At 39.0% G+C, this 25,054-nt stretch overlaps 3 protein-coding genes across 4 annotated transcripts in view; 2 read left to right on the top strand and 1 right to left on the bottom strand.

The window, feature by feature from the left end:
- tent5aa (terminal nucleotidyltransferase 5Aa) overlaps window positions 1–25,054 on the bottom strand; it is a 198,443-nt gene that overhangs the window by 32,311 nt on the left and 141,078 nt on the right. The window lies entirely within an intron of this gene.
- ttk (ttk protein kinase) lies at window positions 575–9,657 on the top strand. The gene is made up of 25 exons (XM_074654706.1): window positions 575–714; window positions 1,367–1,454; window positions 1,540–1,762; window positions 1,915–2,021; window positions 2,116–2,259; window positions 2,418–2,532; window positions 2,620–2,695; window positions 2,804–2,922; window positions 3,291–3,378; window positions 3,532–3,640; window positions 3,752–3,974; window positions 4,642–4,748; window positions 4,960–5,103; window positions 5,203–5,375; window positions 5,788–5,933; window positions 6,084–6,210; window positions 6,337–6,429; window positions 6,539–6,696; window positions 6,839–6,990; window positions 7,126–7,250; window positions 7,671–7,745; window positions 7,847–8,023; window positions 8,939–9,035; window positions 9,192–9,277; window positions 9,361–9,657. The coding sequence occupies exons 2-25, from the start codon at window positions 1,367–1,369 to the stop codon at window positions 9,427–9,429; spliced, it is 3,021 nt and encodes a 1,006-aa protein (XP_074510807.1). The 5' UTR covers window positions 575–714; the 3' UTR covers window positions 9,430–9,657.
- bckdhb (branched chain keto acid dehydrogenase E1 subunit beta) overlaps window positions 12,464–25,054 on the top strand; it is a 55,990-nt gene continuing 43,399 nt past the window's right edge. Inside the window, exons 1-5 of one of the 2 annotated variants that reach the window (XM_074654704.1) lie at window positions 12,464–12,741; window positions 13,578–13,655; window positions 16,464–16,532; window positions 19,476–19,609; window positions 22,374–22,529. In XM_074654704.1, coding sequence (XP_074510805.1) covers window positions 12,537–12,741; window positions 13,578–13,655; window positions 16,464–16,532; window positions 19,476–19,609; window positions 22,374–22,529 — 642 coding nt within the window. In that variant the 5' untranslated portion in view covers window positions 12,464–12,536. The remainder of the gene's footprint in view (window positions 12,742–13,577; window positions 13,656–16,463; window positions 16,533–19,475; window positions 19,610–22,373; window positions 22,530–25,054) is intronic. The other variant, XM_074654705.1, reaches the window with a different exon arrangement.

Below are 25,054 nucleotides of genomic sequence, written 5' to 3'. Positions count from 1 at the left end.
ATGTCTGTAAAGGGGAGACTCGTGGGTACCCATAGAATCCATTTTCATTCACATATCTGGAGGTCAGAGGTCAAGGGACCCCTTTGAAAATGGACATGCTAGCTTTTCCTTGCCAAAATCTAGCGTATGTTCGTAATGTTATTTAGCCTCCTTTCATATTAATCTGATATCTTCAGTCTAGCTTTAAAGCCCGCTACTACCTCCGAAAGATCGATTGCATTAATGCATTAAAGAAATTAGTGTTAAAACGACTTTGCGTTAACGCGTTATCGCATTAACGCTGACAGCCCTAATATCTATATATTTTTATTAAATATTTTAATCTGGAAATCACTTTGTACATAAGCTCGAAAAATGTTATACTACCATAATAATGATACTAATACTAATACTAATAATAACAATAATAATAATAATAATAATAATAATAATAAACCATAATGTAACTGTAAATATGTAAAAATGCATTGTAATTAATTCATTGTAAACTATTTATTACACATTTAGATGAAAAGTCGTCTTCGTGGCTGAGGTCAAGAGCTGGTCTGTAAACATAACCAACGCTGTCGTCACCACAAACTGTCCAATCAACACACGACTGAGACGGAAGTGGCAGATTTGAAAACTGTCAGTTGAAGGCTTGAAGGCGAGCCTCTTTCCTGCTCCATCAGATAACTAACTCAGTGCAACGGGATTCATATCAGCATAAACACGGTGAGAGGCTTTTGAATAGTTATATATATATGTTTTTACTGTAAACGAAGATGCCTTTATACGTGTTCTTTATACTTCTTGAGTTTGCGGAACCAAGTCGCTAACCTGCTTATCGTTAACTACAGCGCTAACATGTTAGCTTTAGCTTGCTAACGTTAGCTAACTGAGCTAACTGAGCTAGCTCAGATTGTAAACACGAGAGAGTATATTGTTTTGTAAAGGAAACACGGTGTCTAATAATGTGTCTTGAATATATCAGTGGAACTCTTTCTTGCTTCGCAGCAGTTATACATAGCAGGTATTTTCAATAAAGTGAGTTAATAGGTGACTAAATAAACGATCCACTAGGCAGCAGGTCATTGTGTTGACGTACTATTACATTGTTGGTGTGTCTTAACGTTACTTTGTTCACTACATCCTAGCTGCTATGTTATGTCACTTCTAACGGGGCCAAAGTGTCTTGTGAGGATTAATAAAAGGTCTGAATTCATGTGTATCACTAATGCACACATTGTCATACCAAGAGAGGAATCATTAAATCCTCATTCTTTTAAACCATTTATTTGCGTCCTTGGTGTTTGTCTGTCTTCATTCAAGAGAGCACGCTTAACCATATCTGTGCTGATGTTATGTATCTGCTCCTCAATTTCAGATGGAAGAAGAGGAGCATACAGACAGGAAGCAGAGGCTTGCCATGCTTTGTCAAAATATCAACAAATTTATGAAGTGTCTCAATGAAGGTAATGGCCCAGAAGTCTTGTCACTGTAAGATCCATACACATCAGTATCCACATGTACATACTTAACACCTTGCACTTGTTACAGATGACACAGGCAATCTTAATCGGGTTATTGGCTCAAACTCACCTGAGTCGTGCCTCTCATATTTGACGGACCTGGAGAGGAAAGGGGACCCTCACCTGGATCGTAACCACCTCACCAGACTTATTGACTTTTATACCAGAGTATTCTCCAATATGCCACTAGGAAAACATTGTCAGAATGAGAGCTATGCCAGGTTGTTGGTCAGATTTGCAGAGCTAAAAGCGTGAGTAACCAAAGTTATTACTTGTATATCAAATACCTTTGCCCTCTTTCTTCTAATTCTGTGTTCATCAGTGGATTGAGTAGGCTGGATGAATTAAATAATTGTAAAATGCTTTGTCTGTTTTCCCTGTTTTTTTTATTTTCTTTTATTAGAATTCAAGATGTCAATGAGGCAGAAGCCAACTTTAACGTGGCAAGATCTCACAGCCCGGACTTTGCATTTGTTCACATTGCACATGCAGAGTTTGAACATTCTCAATGTAGGTTGGTTTGTTTGTTGTTCTTGTACATATAAGCACATTCTCATGACATGTTATCTGGGGTATTTCAGTGTCTGCTTCATCATCTTACCAGGCAACACAAAGAGAGGCATTTACATATTGCAAAATGCTATTGAACTGGGTGCCAAACCAAAGGAGCTGCTGGAGGCTGCCTTGCAAAGAATGCAGACAGGGAAAACCCAACTCTTCTGTTCAGAAGATAAGGAAAATGTACCACGTGAGTATTTATTTATGTTTTATTCCATTCTATTATATGGTTCAAATATTTGACTGGTGTACAGCAATTAAAAAAATGGTTACAATGCTATATTATCATATGATGTAGAACTTTTCATTGTCTAATCTTCACATTTTGCTGTGTTTTCTTTCTGCCAGTATTGTCAAACAGTTATGTGCACAGTTCGGTCAAAAAAGGCTCTGCATCACAAAAAGTATGCAGAACATCAGACGGCACAGGCGACTTGCAGCTCTCCAGTATTTTTGGTTCAGGGTAAGAATAAAACAACTTCCAACATTTAGTAAGGCTTCTGTTTGATATAGAGAATATTGACATCTTATGTTGAACTGTGGCCTGCAGGACAGAGGCTCTCGGTGGATCATCAGATGACCAGCTATCAGGCTGGAGATCTCATAGCAAGAGAGCAGTTGGCATGGTGAGAGTTACATTTTATCCTTCCTTTTTTCTTTCAAAGATTGTATGAATTGAATTACCAAATAGTCCATGAAGTTTTGAAGTTGAGTTCTGACCTTTTGTATTTCAGCCAGGGAGAGTTCCCGTAGTACCTTTCTCTATCCCAGAAAAGGATGTTGATGATGAGGACTACAATAATGGGAGGCCCTCAAAGAGAAATGATTCATCACTCCACACCAGTTTCTCCAGGTAATTATTTATTCCAAAATATATTTACAAATGTGTTTAATTTGATTATGTCTTGAGGAATACTGTGTGAAAAACATTTTGGTTTTTTTGCCAAATTAAATACAATATTCTACATAGTATTGAAAATAGCTTCTTATGCTAATGATAGATTGAAATTACTTACTTGCTTTATTTTGTTTGTGTTAAATCAAACAAACATTTTATTTAACATGCCAGTATTAAATAAAATGTAATGTAATGTAATTTTGTGATTTTTTACATCATAGTTCAATTTGCATGCATATTCTTGATTATTTCAATCAGATGTGTAATCATTAATTTTAAATGTTGTATTTTGATGATACTTAATTTGTTTAATTTTGTTTCAGGCAAACATCTGGTTCAAATGTGAACCCACTGTTTGGGCTGTCATCCTCAAAGAAAAATCCTGCCGATAGAGATAGTTTATATTCTCAAGTAAGTGTAAAACGAGCTACAGTGGTTTTGGTCTAGCAATGTCAGAATCAACACTCAGTGGTTTTCATTATCAGTGCTCTGCGAAGCAAAGCTGTTCAGCGTGAGTTAGAGAAAGAAGTGTATTATCTTTATCTTATATTGCTGTGTTCTCAGCCACCAGCTGTCAGCCCAGAGTATTGTCCTTGGGAGGACCAGGCAGCTGTGGACTCCACCACCACACTCCTTCACACTCATGACACGAGGGACGCCTCCAGAATGGAAGGTACTATACTACTTGCTGACTGGTCAATAAAACGTTTAGAGCTGTATGAACAATGCGCATTTAGTGTTTTGACTGTTTTGATGACATTTACGTTACATTTTTCCATGGCAGATGTAACGTACAGCTTCGACCAGGTCGTCAAAACAAATTCCCCCGAGTCGTGTTTGACATACTTGATGGACCTGGAGAAAAGAGGCAACCCTCACACAGACATCAACCTCCTCAATAAGCTCAAGGACTGTTATTCTAAAATCTTCTCCAGGCTGCCAATAAGACAGTTCAGCAAAAACGCCAGCTATGCCAGAATACTGGTCAGATATGCAGAACTCAAGGGGTGAGTGTGGAGGAAAATACTATATCTTCATTACAATCTTGGAACTTTGTGATGTGTGTATTTGGACGTTGCAGGAAACTGATTAAGATCGTGATCATTTTCACAGCATTATCTCTATCAACGTGTTAACATATTTTCTGAAAAAATGCACAGAAACCCATTAAATCAAATGATTTTTCAGTGTATTACTGGAAGCTCAGCATATCATTTTTATTATATATTTAAGTCGTCAAACTGTCATTCAGTCATGACACTGTGAATTATGTCGATGGGAATTTTGTCACACTACAATTTTATGGAGAGAAGTCAAACGACATAAATGACTAAATGCCCAGCCCCAAGTGTTGTGTGTTGTTGGTGATCTAGAGACAGAATTAGTGGCCCTGTATGACATTTATTAGCTGCGACCAACAGCTTGTCGGTTGGTCGGTCGGTCCACAAAAATGTCCCCATCCTTTGGCGGCCACGTTTTTGCCTTAGGAGGCTGAAATTTGGCATTGGAGGTCAAGTGTTTGTGAAGTTCTGTGTGTGTGAATGCATGTGCTTACAGGTTGCAGCTATTACAAATTTGCGCTAACATTGTCATCATGTCTCACGTATAAAAGCCTGTGTATCTGGATGTAGGCGTTTAAGTGTAATCAGATTTCTTTCTTTTTTTATTTTGAAGGATCGAAGACTCCGATGAAGCCAAGGACCACTTCATAGTTGCAAGATCCAACTGTAAAGGCTTTGCCTTTGTCCACATAGCACATGCCCAGTTTGAGGTTTCTCAAGGTACAGTAGAATGGCTTTGTATTTTAATGTCAGAAATCGGATATATGGAATAGACCGACACAGGCCTAATGCACACAAACACACATTTCATGGAATACATACAGGTTTACTTTTGGCAAAATTTATATTAAGATCTTTAAAATGACTACACAAGTGTTCACTCACTAAACATGGTGAAATTGCAAATGTTCTTCCTCCTTTCCTTTTTAAGGTAATGTGATGAAAGCGACTTCAATTCTGCACAAAGCCCAGGCATTACATGCCAGGCCAGCAGAGCTCCTGGAGTTGGCCATACGTAACCTGAAAGCTGGGGAGAAACAGCTGGTGCCCACCAGGGAGGAGGAACAGCCCTCAGGTAGAGATTCACTGAGGAGCACTGTTTACATTAAAGCACTGAGTTGGACATGTTGGTCTGGAATTGAAATGTTTCTAATTTCTATTGTTTTTCTTGTAGATTTGCCAACAGGCATTCCAGAAAGTCTGCCTACTTGTGGGAGAAACCAGGAACTTCAGCTTCCTGCTCGGGTCCTTGTGAGGCGGTCAGTGGAACAGCCTAAACCTGCCAACAAGGAGCCCATATCAGAGTGGAAGATGCCAACTTTCTTCAACCGGCATGTTTCTCCAGAGGTCTGATGACATTCTTTATCTTCTATTTTCTGTGCAATGCATTTAGAGCAAAGTGTTTCATAAGAAGATAATTAAAAGTTCTTAAGTAAGCTTGAATTTGCATTTTGATAAGCTGCTGTGGAGTCTGTTAGCCTGTGAGTTTATTATGTTTTGTCTGCTCTTTCTTGCTGACAGATTTTGGCACTAATAACTCATTTCCCTTATTTGTCACTATGATGACGAATAAGGGAATTTCTACAGATATGACAATATGATAATTTTCTCTTAATTTTGCTGACTCATTTCCACCTCTTCATTCTGATAATATTGATTTTTTTTTTTGTTTGTTTGTTTATGTCCATCATTTATCAGTTTTAGTCTCGAAACCTTACCCTAGTGTTGATCAAATCGTTATTAATTATTTTCTTCCTAGGATAAACGCACAACACCCCCAGACCCCAGACCTGTTCCTCGTCTGTTTGAATCACTCCCCACTCCATCCGTCCATCTTCCGTCCAGACTGAACCCACAAACAGTCTGTCAGACACCAGACGGCTACAGGAACCCCTGTGCTAACAGGTATTATCTTGACTTGGGTGTCTGCTGGTCTGGAACATAATCAGTTAACACTTCATTTGCATTAAATTACTTCTCTTGTTTCTTTATGTGCTGCTTTTCCCCATTATAAAATGTTCCCAGTCACACCTACATCATCTTTGTCCCCCTCAGCTTTATGACTCCTGTTGTAAAGAGAGTTCCTGAAGTGTCTTCGTCTGCAGTGGCAGCACACAGAGCTGGACCTGTTCAGCAGCCATTCACACCAATAAACCAAGCTCCATGTTTCCAAACTCCACAGGTACAGCATGTTGCTTATCTTGCAGTATAGAATACAGAAAGGCCCTTTTCTGTTTTGAAAGGACCCACACAAGGAATCATTTAAACTTTAATGACATGATATACTTTTGTTTGAATTTCATTTTAGGCTTCTTTTACTGCATTATCCAATGAAACCATTACCATAAAGGGCAAGCAGTTCTTCATACTCAAGATGATTGGACGTGGTGGATCCAGCAAGGTCAAACATTAATAGAGAATTCATATTATGTTACAGCATTTATACACTTTTGCTTTTGTTGCTGTTTGCAACTATAATCACTGACTGTTGTTTTCTGTTTTTTTTTCAGGTCTACCAGGTCCTTGATCACAAGAAGCAGCTGTTTGCTGTGAAATACGTCGACCTTGAGGAGGCCGATGCTCAGACAATAGAAAGCTACAAAAATGAGATTGAACATCTGAACCACTTGCAGCAGTACAGCGATCAAATTATCAAGCTCTATGACTAGTAAGTACATGGCCATGTCCAAAAAACAATGTATCAATGCATTGCACAGGAATCACCTTGAAACAGGTTTTAAAGTCATATTTGTATACAAAAAGAAATGTAATAGTTCATATCACCATGATGGTTTTATATGTGTTTGCAGTGAAATAACCAACAGCTACATCTACATGCGGATGGAGTGTGGAAACTTGGATCTGAACACTTGGTTACGAAACCGCAAAACTGTGAATCCGCTGGAGAGGAAGTTCTACTGGAAGAACATGCTGGAGGCCGTCCATACCATCCACAAACATGGTACTTCTTTCTCTATAGCTCTCACTACTGTTCCCCCATCGATTCTCAGCATTGTTCACTCGATGGCACACTCAAATTATGAGTCATTTTTAACCATTCCAAATATTCTATATGTCCTCTGTGTCCTCTGTGCAGGAATTGTCCACAGTGACTTGAAGCCAGCTAATTTTGTCATCGTGAATGCTTCACTGAAGTTGATTGACTTTGGCATCGCAAACCGAATCCAACCAGATGTAACGAGCATTATGAAGGATTCACAGGTAAGATCTCTGTCATGCACTGAATAAACACATACGGTCTCTTACATGCAGTGTTAACATGCAGCCCTGGTGTTTGGATTGTGGGTTCTTTGCTGAAAAACAAATGAAATCCGGGTATAAATGCCCTTGATATGCATTGATAACCTGATCATCTACACTAGCTGCAACTGCTCAATGGGAGTTGTTAATGCTGAATACTGTGTGCACACAGTGTAGGAGTTGCATTCATGGAAACAAAACTTATGAGTAGACAAACCAGGAAATGCATGCAAAACAAGCATACTTCTCATGGATGTGCAACAACCAAAATAAATGAGTGTGGAAAACATATTTTACTATAAGCATAATTAAGCTATCAGACCTACACTCCAGGTGGAAAGGACTGTACCTATGTAATACATGGTTGTTTGTCAAACACAGGTTGGAACCTTGAACTATATGCCCCCTGAAGCCATCAAAGACACTTCATCCCAGGCAGGAAAAGCACGCTCAAAGGTACTCTTACTTAAATCAATTAAACATTCTAAGCAATCATTTCTGATTGCAGCGCTGTGGTGAAAACATTTTCTATTTGTTTTCCTGTTTTTCCTCCAAAGATCAGTCCCAAAGGTGACGTGTGGTCCCTTGGATGTATCATGTACTGCATGACTTATGGGAAAACTCCATTCAACAGCATCACCAATCAGATCGCCAAGCTGCACGCCATCATCGATCCTTCACATCAGATTGAGTTTCCTGACATATCGGAGAAGGACTTGCTGGATGTGTTGAAGGTGAGAGACCACGACTAAACTATACTAGTCTGAACACAAAATGTCAATTTCACAAGTCTTACAGTATTTAGAGTTCTAGAGGGCATTTTAAATGAGAGCTGTATACTTGTGTATTGGTTGACCTCTCAAAACACTTTATTGGGCTTGCAATTTTGTGTCCGTGCACTTGTGTACGTACAGTGTTTGTTTTGTTTTCGCTTTTTTAAGTACAAATATACGAGACACAAAATAATGATATGAAGACATTAATTATTTTGTAATTAGTGAGTAAAAGTTACTGTGAGGAACATTTAACTGGTTATGTAACCATCTCAAATTAATACTGATGCCTCTATATGACCTACAAAAGCAAACAAGACCATCAGCAAGAAGATTAGCTATTTCTAGAGTAATTCTTAATGCTTGATCGGTGCCACCGGGTCGGATTCCGCGCTGAATCAAGCAGGTTCATTAGAAACTCCTTCAGCTCAGGCTCAAGTGCAGCCTCCAGCACCTCGCTGCTCCCCGCTAGGAGCCAACGCAGACACCACGCTGCTGGAGGCCCAGGCCGTATTGCTGGGGCCCCCGGAGGGAAGGGAGGCACCAGAGAACCTAAACCAGGACTACGCGGGGCAGACTGTCAGACCCAGCTGCAGGAAAATGAACGGTTTTCTAAAGGGACTCTGGTGCTCGGACACACCGCCGCTTCTGTCCACAGGGACCGACCATATAAACACAAAATTAAAGTTCCTCGTAGTAGCTTTAAATAAGAGTTAAACATACACTGTGGCCACATTCTGCTCTACAGACTGCTGTATGTTACGGGTTTAACTAAAATATTGATGCATATTTAGCTACAAGTTCATAGATTACAACTTAGAAGTGTTGTTGCAGTGATGTCAAATACAAATAAGATGTTTTATCTGGTTGTTTCAGAGGTGCTTGGTACGAAACCCCAGAGAGCGAATCTCTATTGCAGAGCTGCTGGAGCATCCTTACCTGCAGCTGAAGTCACAAGCATCACCTGGACCAGGTACACACACACACACACACACACACACACACACACACACACACACACACACACACACACACACACACACACACATTCTCTCTCATCAAAGTCTGTGTACTTGGAAGCCAACTTTGCTGATGTGATACTGACCTGTACTCAATTCATCTGTTTCAGAATGTCCCACTAACAGTGATCTGCAGAAGATACTAACGGACCTCGCAGCCCTCCAGTCTCCAAACAGCATCATCCGAGCTGCTAATGTAAGATTCACTTGGTAGAACGTCAGACTTTGACTCCATCCATGAGTTTCTTAAATACTAACGCTGCTTTCTGCCTTTCACAGAATCTGGCCAGAATGTGCAGCAGTGGCAGGAAGTTGGACGTTGCAGAGTGTGCAAAGCCATCAACCTAATTATCCAAGAAAATGTGATGTGGATATTTCTGTTTCTTTTCTTTTTTTACCCCTCTTAACCACTTTAGTACAGTAACAGTACCTTCTGTAAGATGTAGAACTAACAAATCTATATTTGTATGTTTGTGCCTTTGACACAAAATCATTATATTGCTTCACCATTTACTTTTGTCATCCGATAATAAATTTAAGCATACAACATAGTCAAATAAAAGTACTGTATCCTTAGGAGTTGTTTCTTTTATTTGTCTCCACTGATACAAAGGATGCGTAACTGACCAGGTGTGCAATTTGAATGTGTTACAACATATTTCACCACAAAACTGCACAGTTAATGTTATAATTTCATAGTCAAGGTCATTCTTAACAGGACTCCATTGAAACTGCCAGCAAACCTCTGAAGGAAAATGTTTTATGTTTTAATGATTTTATTTTGCCTTTGGAGCTTATTTTTTTGGTGAAATCCCATGAAATCCGACATGGTCAATCTTCTAGCATCAACATAGAGGTAAACACTGTTGGATGATGTGCTTCTATTCCGTTATGTGTACAAAATAATCCCCCCCCAAAAAATACTCTATAACATTAAATAATTACACTAAATATCGTGTATTTGTCATGTTATGTTGTTCATTTCCACGTGACCACGAGTAACTACACCTCGGTGTATATTGAAAGTGTTATCTTGAAAGGATTTACCGGAAGTGTGAGTATGCTGTAATATTTGCATTGACGCTATTTTGACTAATTTAACAGTTCCTCGCTGTCACCACTAGAGGGAAGCAAATACTCGTGATTTTATATACACAGAGGTAGACTCAGGAACTAAATGCTTAAAAAATAGAAACATTCAGGTTAAACAAATGGTAAATAAAAACAGTCTGATGCTAACTTGGTGAATTTGACACTCTGAAGAACTGCAATATATCAAATTCATCAAGTTAGCATCAATGCACTGGAGAACAATAAAACTCATGATTTTAAATACACAGGTCAAGTCTTTGCTGTGTACAACCGGTGAACATTTTGTTTTGCCTTTTACCTCAGATGTAACCGGTGACTTATATCCAAATTTAGCCACTCTAAACCCTTATTAATAAGATTTTAAAATGAAACCAAACAGCACATTAAAACCATTTTTAACGGAAAAAAAATAAGAAAGCTGCGAAAAACTTTATGCTCTTTGTTTAATGTTTGTATTTAAAAGATTGCCCCTAGCTCTGACATTGTTTGTCTGTATTAAAGAGCCATTTGTATGTATATATATTTTGTTTGTATGTGCACTATTGCAATAAAGAATTGTTTAAAAAAAATATATATATATTTTGAAATGATTTCCCGGAAGTGTATATATGCTATAATATCTGCATTGACGGTAATTTGACTAATTGAGCAGTTCCTTGCTGCCACCACTAGAGGGCAGCAAACAGATCAACACTATTGGGATGCTGTCCTTCTTTTCCTTTGTGTACAAAAAAAAACTAAAAAATAGTCTGTATAACGATAAATAATTTGACTAAATATTGTGTATTTGTCATGTTAATTTTGTTTATGGCCAATCAAATTGCCGTGACTATACACTACACTCCCGTGGTGACCACGAATAACTGCACTTCTGTGTAAATTGAAAGTTTTATTTTGAAATATATACCGGACGTATGCTATAATATCTACATTGACGGTATTTTTGACTAATTTCTCAGTTTCTCGCTTTCACCACTAGAGGGCAGCAAACACTCGTGATTTTAAATACACAGACCAACACCTCCTAGCATCAGCACAGAGGAACACTCAGGAACTGCTGATGCTTTAAAAATATTTACATTATTCAGATTAAACAACTCGTAAATAAAAAGGCCTGATGTTAACTGAACCTGTTTTTTTAAACTCACGAGTTTTAATGTCCTCCAGTGGTCATAGGTAGGAACTGCATCATAGAATTTGTCAAGCTAGCATCATTGTAGACTTTTATAAGAATAATACAGTTATCGATACAGATTATATTTGTTAGAGGTATCAATAAGACATGTGTATGTTCATATTAGTATTTTCTAATTTATACTTATAAAACAATATAATACCCTGCATCATGTAATGTGCTCAGAAAGGAGGTGCTGAGAGGAAGTCAGTCACTATAATGATGTCATCCTAAATGCTGCGCAGCATTCATGTTTCTGTTTTAATTTGATGAATGGCCGGGGTAATTTATATTATAATATCTAATAGTTAATAACATACTACCATTAGTATGCGCACGGACCGTCTATAAAGCCCCTACCGCGCACACCACGCACACCGCCCTCCTTCTGGACCAATCACAACCTTGATCTGCTGCTGGAGGCTGGCTGGAATGGAGAAGAAGAAACAGGAGAGCTCACTCTGCCACTATTCCCTGGTACCACAAAGAGTCGACGTTTCCTTTCCCTTCTTAAACTAGCCTCTTTTTTCACTTTTTCGACAAAATATATTTTTTTTCTCACAATATTCTAACCAAAATGGATATCTGCTGTAACAGCTTTTAAAATTTCAACACAAAAACAAAAACATATTTTATTGTGGTCCGGTGCTGAAAAAGATAAAAACAGTATCATGTGTCAGGATTTAGAAAGACTGATGAAAGAAGCCCAATAATAATAATAATAATAATAATAATAATACCAACAGAATTACTACACAGAAATGGGACGGGAGTTCGACTAAAAACACTGAATATATTCCAGTTGTCTCCATAGAGGAATGAGTCCTTATCTGACCATATAATCATCATGATCACTTAATCCCCTTTTCTTTCTTTAACTTTGTTTTATTTAAGTCATGCTTATTAAAAAAAATATTTATTTATTTTTTAATTTTATTATCTGTAAATGTTTTGTGTCTATTGTGTTATCTGCTCAGTTTTGAGGATAATAACTTCGTTATTGAAATGATTTTTCCTTAATGGTTGTTAATTCATCTTGTGAATAAAAAAAAAGAAGCGATGCTAACTTCCTGGTTTGGCCTACAAAAATACGTCACCCCTGTAGCACTCTACTGGGTCCCACTTGAATAGGCGATCTTCGCACTGTGCCCTTCCTGGTCAGTCATAACAACAGTGATTATCAACAGTGATGGCGGCCGCTGCTCGGTTCTTCGTCCGCGGTGCACAACACTCCAAACTCTCCCTCTCCGGTGTTGGCACCGGACCCGGGACTCACAGCTCGTTTGCAGCCACCGTGCTCAAATTGTCGCCGAGCTCCAACTCACGTACAAAAACACAACGCAGACATGCGGCGCACTTTACCTTTCAGCCTGACCCCGAACCCACACAGTACGGTGAGTGGCTGCTAGCCGGCTAACGCTAGCTAATGCTAGCTACATTAACAGGAAAGAACTGTGTCGTTTAGTTTAGTTAAAGATAGTTAAAAGGCAAGTGACCAGCATTATTATTATAGTTACTTAGTTAGAATAGTTCTTCTGTTCTGTTGTCAAGACTGGATAGAGACACATCTGTCATTTAAACTGCTTTGCAGGTAGCAGCTGTTTAAAGATCTCTCCACATGGTTAACAATACTCTGCTTGGGATCATCATTAGTGTCTGATTAAAAAAAAAGAAGGTTAAATTACCTAGATGATTTCTTTTTAATTTATGTCTACTCCTTCTCCCTCATTAAAAATCCAGAATTTATAAATATGCAATATACTGTTCATGTCAGAAAAAACTATTACTGCTATTAGACACAAGATGTCTCTTCACTGAAAGGTCAGTTAATGTGCATTAGAACTGTTGACATGACCTTTATATCACATAAGAGAGTGTTAATTATGATCTCTTATAGTCTGAGAGCATCCCAGACGAGGTATGAGCTCGTTGTTTGTCCTACAGTTCATCTGACCAGGATGTTGGCACTCAAACTGAATAACTAACATTGTTACTGGATCCAGAAAAACAACCCAGCACTGAGTATCATTTGTTCCTTTTTCTATAACAAAGAAGTGTCTCATTGATTGAAGGACAAGTTTCCTTACTGTGGTTTCTTTCCTGCAATAACTGGTATGGTGACTAACGGCTGTGTTCAACAGTGTTTGTTTAGGCAAAATAAGAAATTGTTGCTAGTGTCAAGTTATCTTTAAAATGTTTTTTTATTTTTTTTGATCTTAAAACCTTTTAGGTCCTACCCAGAAGATGAACTTGTTTCAGTCGGTAACAAGTGCCTTGGACAACACTCTCGCCAATGATCCAACGGCAGGTAGGACGCTAAAACAGGACAGTGAATTTTATAGCTGTTATTAGATAAACCTCTCTGAAAGCTATACCCTTTTACCTCATTTATCATCATGTAGTTTTTGAAAGATCACACTTCTGCTTTGGAATAATTTTAATACCCTTTAAGATTAGACGCGACAAGTCTGTGTCACAATTGGATGACTTGAGCTTCCAGGAACATTCATGATGTAGAAATGTTCCTCTTTTGTGTGTGTGACTGCATTTCGATAGATCTTTAAGACCTTACAAGAAAGGTGAACTTGTCGTATAATTATAGTATAATGGAATTTGTTGTAGACAGAAGTGGGGTCATGTTATTTCAGGAAATATTCAAATCTCAAGTTGCATCCTCGTAGTATTGAGTCTTTGGTATTACTCAAAACAATGGGCCTCGTGCAAGAACATTTTTGTATCTTTGTCTTAATTTTCTGCCAGGTCAGATTCAGCAAACACTTTCTAACTTCAGATAACGGTGTAAATGACCCGCGTAAACATGATGAATGTCACCTGTGCGTAAATGAGAAATGTAAAATTAGCATAATTAACGCCCTCTTCTTATATACAGAGACAAATTGCACAATTAGTGCATATTTTAAGTTGTTTAGCAGTTTTAGATGTTCATATTCATATTGTAGTGTTGGACAACAGCATCAGTGGCCAGTTTAAATGAACGAGTTCAGTGCCCGTTGAAAACATGCCTGTTCAGAATGGGCTGAATTCTTGGCCTGCGGTGTTGCTCTCTGCAGCTTTCTCAAGAACCACTTCTTTGGGTTCTGAGCAATACACCTGCCGTGACATAGTTGCATCACACACCCAAGTTACGGCTAATCGTGGTCAGAAACACCGGTAAAAAACATGTAGACTTTATCGTTAGGTAAGGTAGGCAACTGCCTGGAGCCCCCAACTAAAAGGGCCTCAAACAGCTATAGATTTATTATATTAGATATGAAAAGTATTGAATTATTGGGCGCCTGGGTTAGCTCAGTTGGTAGAGCGGGCGTCCATGTATTAAGGCTTGGTCCTGACCGCGGCGGCCCGGGTTCGAATCCGGCCTGTGGCCCTTTCCGCATCCACTCTCTCTCTCCCCCCTTTCAAGACTCTATCCACTGTCCTGTCATAAAAAATGGAAAAATGACCCCAAAAAAAATAACTTTAAAAAAAAAAAAAAAGTATTGAATTATATTACTATTCTAACTAATTGTACCCCGAAATAACTTACAAAAGGCCCCAAAAGCGCTTAAAAATATGCACACTACTTACTGAGTACTTCTACTTTTAAGGAAAACATTGTAGTACTATTTACCTGGCACAGAAATGTTACTGGTTACGTTGCAGATTCAGATTTGACTCACAAAATATAACGATTAAAATATGATGCATTATTATTCAGTAAAGTATCCAACATTATAATAGAATTGAAAGCTCCACCCTGAACAGACATTCAGTAAATTTAAGTACATTTTGCTGATAATACCTCTCTTTCATTCTTCACTTGAAGTAAACATTTGTTTTGAGTAGGTCTACTTCTTCTACTACTGCCAAAACCAACATTTCCAGTTAGACAGAGTAAAAAGTAAAGCAAGACAGAGTTTACCCTTGTGGCCCTCGCATCACTAAATCCACCCCTAAAAAACACACTCGGGTCGCGGTTACGCCCAGTCGGAGGTGTTTTGCTGGCGGTAACGTTAACAGTAGTGTTATAAGTTAGTATCATGTCTGACACTGCTGAAATACCGTGTTACTCACGGAGGAAAAACACACATGTTGTGGCTTACAGTAACACCGGTGAAATACATTCTGGTTTGATTCTGCTTCCAGTTGGCTATCCGCTCGTGTTGACTCCAGGAAGGTGAAGAAAAGTCTGGTTGTAACGTTTTATCCAGCATCAATGTAACGTAGGCTATAACGTTAGTATAACTGAAGTGGATGAGCAGTGCTCTGCCCGCTGCAGTTGTAACATTATCCAGCGTTAGCGAGTTGTATCCAGGATCTAGCAGCAGTGAACTGAGCCGCGGTCTGCCCACTGCAGACAACATGCTGTATTCAGTCTGCAGAGCCTTGAAGACCCTCCCTCGCTGCTGCTCAGAGAGCTGGCGTTTATTTATTCAAAGTTTATTAATATTGAAGGTGTCGTGTGTCCAAATTGCACCAAATTCGACAAAGCACTCCACGTGGTCCCCTGCAATACATCCTCCAAGTGTGAAGTCAATCGGATGAACGAGCTATACGAAGGACACACAGACGGAGAGTCCTTGCTTCATAGTTAGATTAGATGATGATATCGTTAGGCTATGTGAATACATTTAGAAATATATTATAATTCAAATTGCAGAGGTCCACATAATTATGAAGATTAATTTATATCGGAATATTCAAACTCAAAATTGCTTCAAAGGGATGAAATATTCAATCTATCAGTGACAAACGTAGGTCTGGATAACCACAGACTAATTGCACGACTCCTGCTACAGGTCTGGACCACTCGTAAATTCAAAATACAAGAAATTCGATGACTCATACAAGCCACTTCTGAACGAATCTGTTCGTTCTAATGGTTCTTGCATGAGGCCCAGTGTATTATGAGTAGAAATGTTGCTCGATTCATTTTCTGCGCCAGAGATCATCTAGCCCCAATCACAGAGCTAAAGGCTAGTTGTACTTAAAAATAATCATCATTTTCTCTTTCTCCTATCTCATGTTGTTGCCTTTTTTGTCAAATTTGGACTAATTTATTCTTGCTTATTCTGTTCTTGCCATTTTATTGCTGATTGTATTGTGTGTTTACCTGCAGTCATCTTTGGGGAAGACGTTGCCTTTGGTGGAGTATTCCGATGCACAGTCGGTCTGAGAGACAAATATGGTAAGATGTTTCATTACCCAAAAGTTTCAACTGCTGAGTTTACTAAAAAAAACAAAAACTGTCAGCCACCTGTTATTCCGCCTGCTTTACATGACTTTACCACCAGGTGGCAGCAGAGGACTGTGAAGAATCTCACCACCTCTTCTCTCGTGAGATCATATTTCTGTTCACTGTTCACCTAGAGGACCCAAAGGATCTGTTTGCACTTATTTGTCCGTTGCAGCAGGGTAGCCTTACAAACTTGACACAGTAAGCTGATATAGCATGTCAGTGCCTGCTGCTGTGAGTTTGTTTTGGAACCTACTGTTTTATTCTGGTGCTCAAATGTTGCTTGAGACGTTGCTAGTTCAGTTGTTTGGTGTTCCTTTTTAATATGCCTCCAAAGTGTGTATGATTGGAGTGTTTAAAGGGTAAATCAGCAGAGACTGATGCTGCTCTGTTCTCTTTGGATTCATTCTGTCCAACAGGTAGCAGTCGTGGCAGATATTAGCTTATTACAGGTGTATCCAAATTGGCATATGCAAGAAATTGCAGTGCAGACATGCCAAATATGTGTTTGAGGAGATTTGACCGAAAGGCAGACATTTTGACTTGTCATAGTAGTACAATACCAGGACCCTGGAACTAAAGCAGCTAAATGGAATTCAGCCAGCAATCATTTTATTAGTTACACCTGTGCTCTTCCCACTGTAACATGTCAAAATACCTTACGTGAAAAACGTCGCGGGATGTCGCTGCTACCGCCACCTCTTTTGAAGTTTGAACCCACAGAGAGCACTGCATCTGCAGTTCATTACATTAGCAATTTATGTGTCTTCCTGGTATTAGTCAGTGAGGATTTTTCCCTTCCAAAGAAACTGGCTGTTCCAGTTTGATTCTTTAGTTGACAGTCGGACAATAATAATAAATCTCTGTGGGGACAGAAATTACCAAAGACATGGCAATAGCATAAAGCTGTTTTCTATATAAAATAGGCTATTTGTAGGCCCAGAATTGATGCTGAGTAGAAGAAACATAAGTGGTTGTAACCAATTTCCTCTAGATTTATTGAAAAATCTACAACATTTTGATCAAAACGATCTTTTTTATTAAGTAAATCTGGGAACAGCCAATAATCAAGCTCTGTTTTTTCCCAGTCCAAAGAACACTGAGCTGCCCAATGTGTCTTCAGCTAAATATAAAATGGTTGATCAAACAGAGTACACAAACTAGGTTCTAGGGCTGTCTTTGTCCAAAAAATTCTTAGTCTACTAACACTTTTTTAACACCTCACGATTTTGTTGACTAATCGATTGGTTGATTTAATCAACAGATTTGTAAAATTGAGTTTCTCTACAAAGAATCACACTAAAGAACCACTTTAAATCTTGTTTACTAGAGATGTGCTCATAAGTTTCTTAGAATTAAATCATTCAGCATGAAAAAGCATAAAAAAATGACTAATAGACTAAAGAAATCTTAGTTGGCTAAGAACAAAATGACAGATTAGTTGACCAATAGGACTAAGAAGGGGCAGCTCTCTCATAAAAGTTGTATAACATAATTAGATGCCAATAGATTGCCTTCTCTTTTTTCATTTTATACGTTATTTTTTTCAATAGCAAGGAGTATCAAATCCACCCCAAAGTAGTCGGCTTTGCCTTTTGTTTTCATTGACGTCAGAAGTGTTGACCTTTTGGAGAGGGATCATTATTTTCCATCTCATCCTTGTGTACAGTGACGAGCGCAAAGCTGTTTTTATCCCTCTCGCTACTGAAAGGGACGGCGCACACCTTTGCCACCCACATCCATTATACAGAACAGAGGTTAATGCAGGGCGGATACTATATGAATGGCTTTTTACGAGGCGGATGCATTCACCTAGGTGATGCCGCTCTCTCGTCGCTGGCTACCGGCTACCACTGAGGGCTTGTTTCCCTGAAAGCAACGGCACACATTGACCCTGTGCTCCGACTAGCTCTCCCTCTCTCTGATGTGTGAAGCCCTTTTCACTGAAAGCAGCGTTGGTGTAAAAAAGTTACCCAAGCATGTTGACTATTTAAATACGCATTCTAGACTCAACTGAGGCACACATGTCGATGCATTTGACGGTCACACGTTGTGTTATTGTTACATCTCCTGGTTGTGTTTTCCTCGTCATTAATTGACTTACTACTCATTGATTTGATGACGCAAAGAAGCACACACACTGTCACTTTCACATGAAGCTGCATATTTGAGGCTGGCTTCAGTCTTGAGTGGTAAGGCACAAGATTTTGATTGCTTAATTGTTCATTCCTCGAAGGGTTTGTGGTGCTGTGGCTGCTAATTGAACTTTGTGAGCACAGATCAGCACGTAAGGGCAGAGTTTCACTGCTGAGAAGAAGCCCGCTTCCCAGCGAAACAGAAAAAGAAAACTGGATTAGCGAATAAGATGAGAGCAAAAATAACACTTTAGATCCAAATTTAGAGTCCCACTCTTGCGGCTCTTTTTCAGATTATAGGGTGGAGAATGGAATTTTTAATTTTGTTTTTTTTTCTTCTGTTTTTACCCAGTGGATGTTGTGTGTGCATCACAGGCTTGGTTAGCTACAGCTGAGGAGGAGTCATCAGCTTGTCACTTCATTTATTTTAGGACTGCATGGCATTTTAAGAGAGAGAGTGTTTTTTGCAATCTCATCACTCAAGTGTGCGGCGTGAGCCTTGTTCTGTTTTCAGAAAAAACCCTGCTATTCCCTAGACACCCTGCTCTACAATTGTGGTCCCAAATAAATAATGAAATACAATGGGCTGTTCAGTGATCCCAGCTTGGATAGTGGCTGCCACATCTTAAACCTTAAACCTCCTGTGTGAACTTTTTTCTCTGAGGAAGTCCGCTCCCTTATCCACAGCAGCCACAGGTTGTCTTCCACTACTAGTACTTCAGCTTCTTATTCTCCTCCTCTCTGCTACTGTCTCCCCAAGGTAAGGACAGAGTCTTCAACACTCCCCTTTGTGAGCAGGGGATTGTGGGATTCGGTATTGGTGCAGCTGTTGCTGGTGCCACAGCCATCGCTGAGATCCAGTTTGCTGACTACATCTATCCTGCTTTTGACCAGGTAAGTAGGGCTGCAACTAACGACTGTCATTAGCGATTATTATCTGACAATTTTTTTTCTTGATCAATCATTTTGTCCATAAAATGTCAGAAACCTGGGAAAAATGCCCGCTATAATTTCTTAGAGCCATAGACTGTATATAAGAAGTGGACGTAGTCACTGTGACGTCACCCATTGGTGTTTGGACTGCCGTTTTGAAGCCTCAAATTCAGCATTTCCGCCGTCACCACCTTGGTGTTTGGCCGTCAATCAGACTTCTTTTTGCAACCAGAGGAGTCCCCCCCTGCTGGCTATTAGAAAGAATGCAAGTTTATAGCTTCACTTCACAGAGCAGGAGGTAGCCCACTGCTTAGAGCCCAAGTTGATGACTTCAAATGTCTTTGTTTGGTCTGATCAACAGTTCAAAACTTTACTGTCATGTATAATACAAATATTTCACATTCAGATTCTCACATTTTGGAAGCTGGAAACTGCAAATGTTTGGCCTTTTGCTTAGAAAAACACTAAAACAATTCAATTCAGTTATCAAAATAGTTTAATTTTTTGTCTATTGATTAATCAGGTAACTAATCAGTTAACTAATCAGGCGACTGGCACACCCTGCAGTTGCCGTAGCCCAAACGCACTGCCCCCATTCAAAATGAATGGGAAGACTTGTGTATTCGCTGCTTTGCTGGATCTGGTGTGAATGCAGCCTGACTTTTGTGTGACAGTACTGTGGCTCTTCTTAACCCCACAGAACATCTTGGTGTTGAAAAATAAGTTGTTTTTTGGCTTTTGTTTAACGGTAGAACTCTACTATTCTGAGGCAGGTAGTGAAGCAGTTTTCACTACAATTTCTTGTTAGTACCGTCACCTCCAGACTCAAACGCTGGAAGCATGGCAGGGTTTCATTATTAATTTAACCTCAAAAGAATATCTTGGCAATGCCAACTGTAACTCTAAAGTAGGCCACCTATAGAAATATAATAGGAGCCCAGCCCTCCAGGTTCAACATTATGCAAATCTTCAGGTAAGGTCAGTGACCTTAAAAATTATATATAAAGGAGCTCCTAAAAACTTGAGATTATACTTCATAATCATCAAATTTAAACGTTTTTCTTCTGCATCAAAAAAAAAAAATGCTCAAATGAATACCCTCGCTAGCTCGCTGACTCACATCCTTTTTGCATCCCCCAAAGTATGATGAGAACTGTACTGGCAACAATCAAATGTTATTAATCACAAATGGAAGTAGAAGGAGAGGAAACACATGGGTGGAAAAAAACACTGTGAATACATTTTATGTTGTTACTAAGGCTAAGAATATCCCATCTACATGGGACTCTCACACGCTAAATGATGGCATATCTTATATAGCCAAGACATTGAGTGACTATGCCATAGGCCCGAGTAAAAGCAGTCTTTTAAAGCTTAAAACTGTCAACAGAACTATACTGCGGCAGATGTCTCTAATCAAAAGTTTATTTGTGGACTATAGTTTGAAGTCACTATGCTACTTGTTTCCGTGCTGCAGGAATGTAGAGTTAGGATATACTCTTTGTACTTGCCTGGTGTGCGAACACACCCGTTTGCAGTCTGGACTGTGTATAGCTAAGAGTGCATACCACCACAAAAATAAAGTGTAATCACTGAACTTGAACATCATGGTCCAAGTCAGCAAAATGATGACTCTTTAGAGAATATTTGTATGTAATATATCTTTAATTTGCATCCATGTGACTCTCCTAGTACTATAAATGTGATAACTCCCTGTGCAAATGCAGTTTTATTTGCGTAGAAGTAATGAGACCTCCTAGCATCTTAGGAAACACTTGAAAGAAAAAAAAAAGAAAGGAAATAAATTCTGTTTGCTAGTCTGGCAGCCACTAATGTTCGTGATTTTATTTATTCTTCTGACTCGTCTTCTGTCTCGTTTGTATATCATATTCCATGTTGAATGCAGGTGTTTGATAAACAGACCTCAAATTGTCCGTTTCATATTAAAAAAGTTAAACAATAGGAGCACTTTTGCATGTTTTTCCTGAGGAAAACGAATTACAGGCTGAGCAGGACAGTGGGCAGTGCTGCTGCTTTACCATGCGTACATGCTGACACGAGTGTCATTCTGTGTATTCTCGCCCTCCACAAGAGGAATGTTAGTCTCCACTATGTCAAGGCAACACAAAACAGAAAGCGTGATAATGGTGCCAGTTTCTGTGAGGCTCCTGCTGCGATGCAGAGCAACACTAGATCAAATCTCGTGCCGGGCCTTGAGTGGGCTCCTTCTCTCTCCTTCTGCGCTCTCGCTTAAAATGGTGCCGTCCAAACTGACCTTAGAGAGACATAAAAGCTGAATTAACAGCCCACCTGAGTTTCAGGGAGGAAAACTTGGCACACCTTTCTGGAGGAAGCCCAGTATCAGAAACTGTAGAAGACGGTAGAATGAACCAGACACTTGAGGTTATTTTGCTTGTTAAAAATAAAATAAGGTTTTTAAAATCTTTAAGGGGAATAGCAGAGAGAGTGGCTCGGCACATGAAGTGTCCACTGGTGTGGTCTTTATTCATAAAAACAAAAGGCATCAATCTATTTTCTGGGGTGTTTTTTGTTAAATAGATCTGCAATTGATTAAACCAACATATTAAAGAACATTAAATGTTAACAACACATTGGTGTAAATTAAATTTGCTGCTTTTGCAACAACCCAGGTGTTCCATGACGGTCTTATGTCAACTAATAATGTGTGTTTGTGTTAACGTGAATTCTGTTGGTCTCTTTCTAGATAGTCAATGAAGCAGCCAAGTACCGCTACCGCTCTGGCAACTTGTTCGACTGCGGCAACCTCACCATTCGGGCTCCGTGGGGGTGTGTCGGCCACGGGTCACTTTACCACTCTCAAAGCCCGGAGGCCTTCTTCGCCCACTGCCCTGGCATCAAGGTCAGCCATGTGGTTTATTACAGATTCTGACTTTTATTTGTTTCCTTTTTATATATTTTTTTCTGTTTGTGCAATTTTGAAATGTCACGTTTTGCCCCAAAAACATATTCAAAAGTATTCTGGCAGAACATCGAGGTGTATAGAGAGGTCTGATTACATTGGTGACAAGCACAGTCAAAATGATTAGTAATCAGTTATAGTCCTGCTAATACAACTGTAATACTGAAAGTAAACCGTAAGAATAAAATATGGAAAGGGAGAAATAAGTACAATAAATAGGCCTGCAAATGATTTGAAGGTCAATGTTCCAACAAGTAAAAACAAGTAAAGAATGTCTTCAAGCTGAAACAACAAAATCCTGGTTTCTCATATCTCATCTCTCATGTATCACTTGGATATTGTCGGCACACAAAGAGGAAAGCTGGTGAACGGTGCTGCAAAAGTAACAGATGGACTATTTCAACTGAATTGTAATGATTTTATTCAATCACAGCTAACCCCTTATGAATTTGATGACTTGTATTTGTTACAAGGTCCCAGGTGTATTAATAAATATATTTTTTTTCATTCCCCTGCAACATCATCCACAAAACAGTGCAGTTAAAAAAAGCTTTACAAGAGTATTGTTTCAAGAATGAACAAAGGATTAAACTACAGAAGGATTAAACTACTATCTAATCTCGCCTCACATAGAGGCTTGAATTTAGAAATGGTGCTCTAATTCTGTATGAAAAGAAAACCAACTTTTCTTTGGCTGCATTGACACCAGATCCTTATGTTGCGGCGATTCACCGCAAGGTTATGGGAGAGCCACTTTAATGACCCATTGACGGCGATGATTAATGTCTTGTGTTCTCTTATGGCTGGGTTTGACAGCTCTGGATTGCGTGTTACATGACTGGGTGTCATTATTAATTTAACCTTTAAAGAATATCTTGGCATCGCCACTGTAACTCTAAAGTATATAGAAATGGAATAGGAGCCCAGCCCTCCAGGTTCAACTTTATGCAAATCTTCAGGTAAGGTCAGTGACATGCTATCGCAGACTAATACAGTTCAAGACGACAACTTTTGGTGTTGTAGAGACAAGAAGTCTCTAGGCCAGCCCTCCAGGTTCAACTTTATGCAAATCTTCTCTGGTAACAACCTGTCGTGCTTGTTTTGATTCACAAATGAAAGCTCAGCTGTTTTCTACTCCAACTTAATGAAGTTCAAGTACTTAAAGGTCTTATTGATCAAATTTCTATGTAGACGAATATATAGATTTTTTAAATATATATATATATATATATATATATATATATATATATATACATCCACAGAGCTTTTAGAAAGGTGCCAAATAAAAGTATGGCTTTTCCTAAAGAAAATATTTTGATTGTAAATGAATAATTTAAAAAGTTTGACTGGTCCAAAATGAATGTTTTGTTTATTTTTGTGGAAGATATCTGACGGTTGGTTCCCACTTCAAACAAGGCTTGTGAGCCAATAGTATAACGACGTTGGTATCACGTGGTATCTCTGGGTTGTCAGCGATCAGTGTTGCCAGTTGGTGTAGAAAAAAACTGGCTGAGTTTGACGTTAACTGCCTGACAACCACTTGTTGTGAAGTGAATGCAAGAATAAGAATGTGACATCTAGTGGCTGAATGTTATCAATAGCACCTTTAAGAACAAACTGGAGAGATTGTTGCAGTCAACAGCTTCCCCATTGAGTATGATATAACTTAAACAAGCTACAGGGACTTGAATAAGAAAAACGATGTTTAGATCACTTTTGAACTACTTGGTTGTTCGCCATTGTAGTGGCAACAGGAGAAAATAACTGTCCAGTCATATACATTTAGTAGTATATAAACTTCATGCTTAACACTAAACACACCTGCAAGCTCCAGGCTTGTAAAAAGCCAAGAGAGAGCCTGCTAGTTTGAGTTTGTGTGTGTGAGCATAATTCTTAGACACAGAAATCTTAACTTCTCATAGAGATGTGATGTGTTCTCTGAACGCTGGTAGCATCACTGAGATGGAATTAATAGCATGTGCTCAAAGTAAACAAGTTAAAATGTCAAGATATAACATCCCTCCCTTCCCCCCCCCCCTTGAGCATACATATAATCATCATCATCAAAGTATCTCATACATACGCCACAGACCGGGAATGACTGTATGGTTTACAGCTACAGTTGATCCGCTGTGAGTTACCAACGCTGAGAGAAATAAACATGTTGTCTCGCAGCGAAGGTCAGGCTGATAAATCTTAATATTTGTGTATACGATCAGCACCGTTTGCTCCTTCTGAGAGCCAGTCCCACCACACAGTCTGACCGGCTTGATTCAGCTTTGGCCCAGTGTTGTCCTGTTACCCGCATTTTGACCTAAATACACTTAAGAGATTTAAAGGTCCAGTATGTAAGATTTAGGGATATTCATAACTGTTTTCATTAGTGTATAAATCACCTGAAACTAAGAATCGTTGTGTTTTCATTAGCTTAGAATGAGCCCTTCATATCTACGTAGGGACTGGGT

The sequence above is a fragment of the Sebastes fasciatus genome, chromosome 12 (genome assembly GCF_043250625.1).
Source record: "Sebastes fasciatus isolate fSebFas1 chromosome 12, fSebFas1.pri, whole genome shotgun sequence".
Classification (NCBI taxonomy): domain Eukaryota; kingdom Metazoa; phylum Chordata; class Actinopteri; order Perciformes; family Sebastidae; genus Sebastes; species Sebastes fasciatus.
This window is presented reverse-complemented; position numbering and strand designations above follow the sequence as displayed.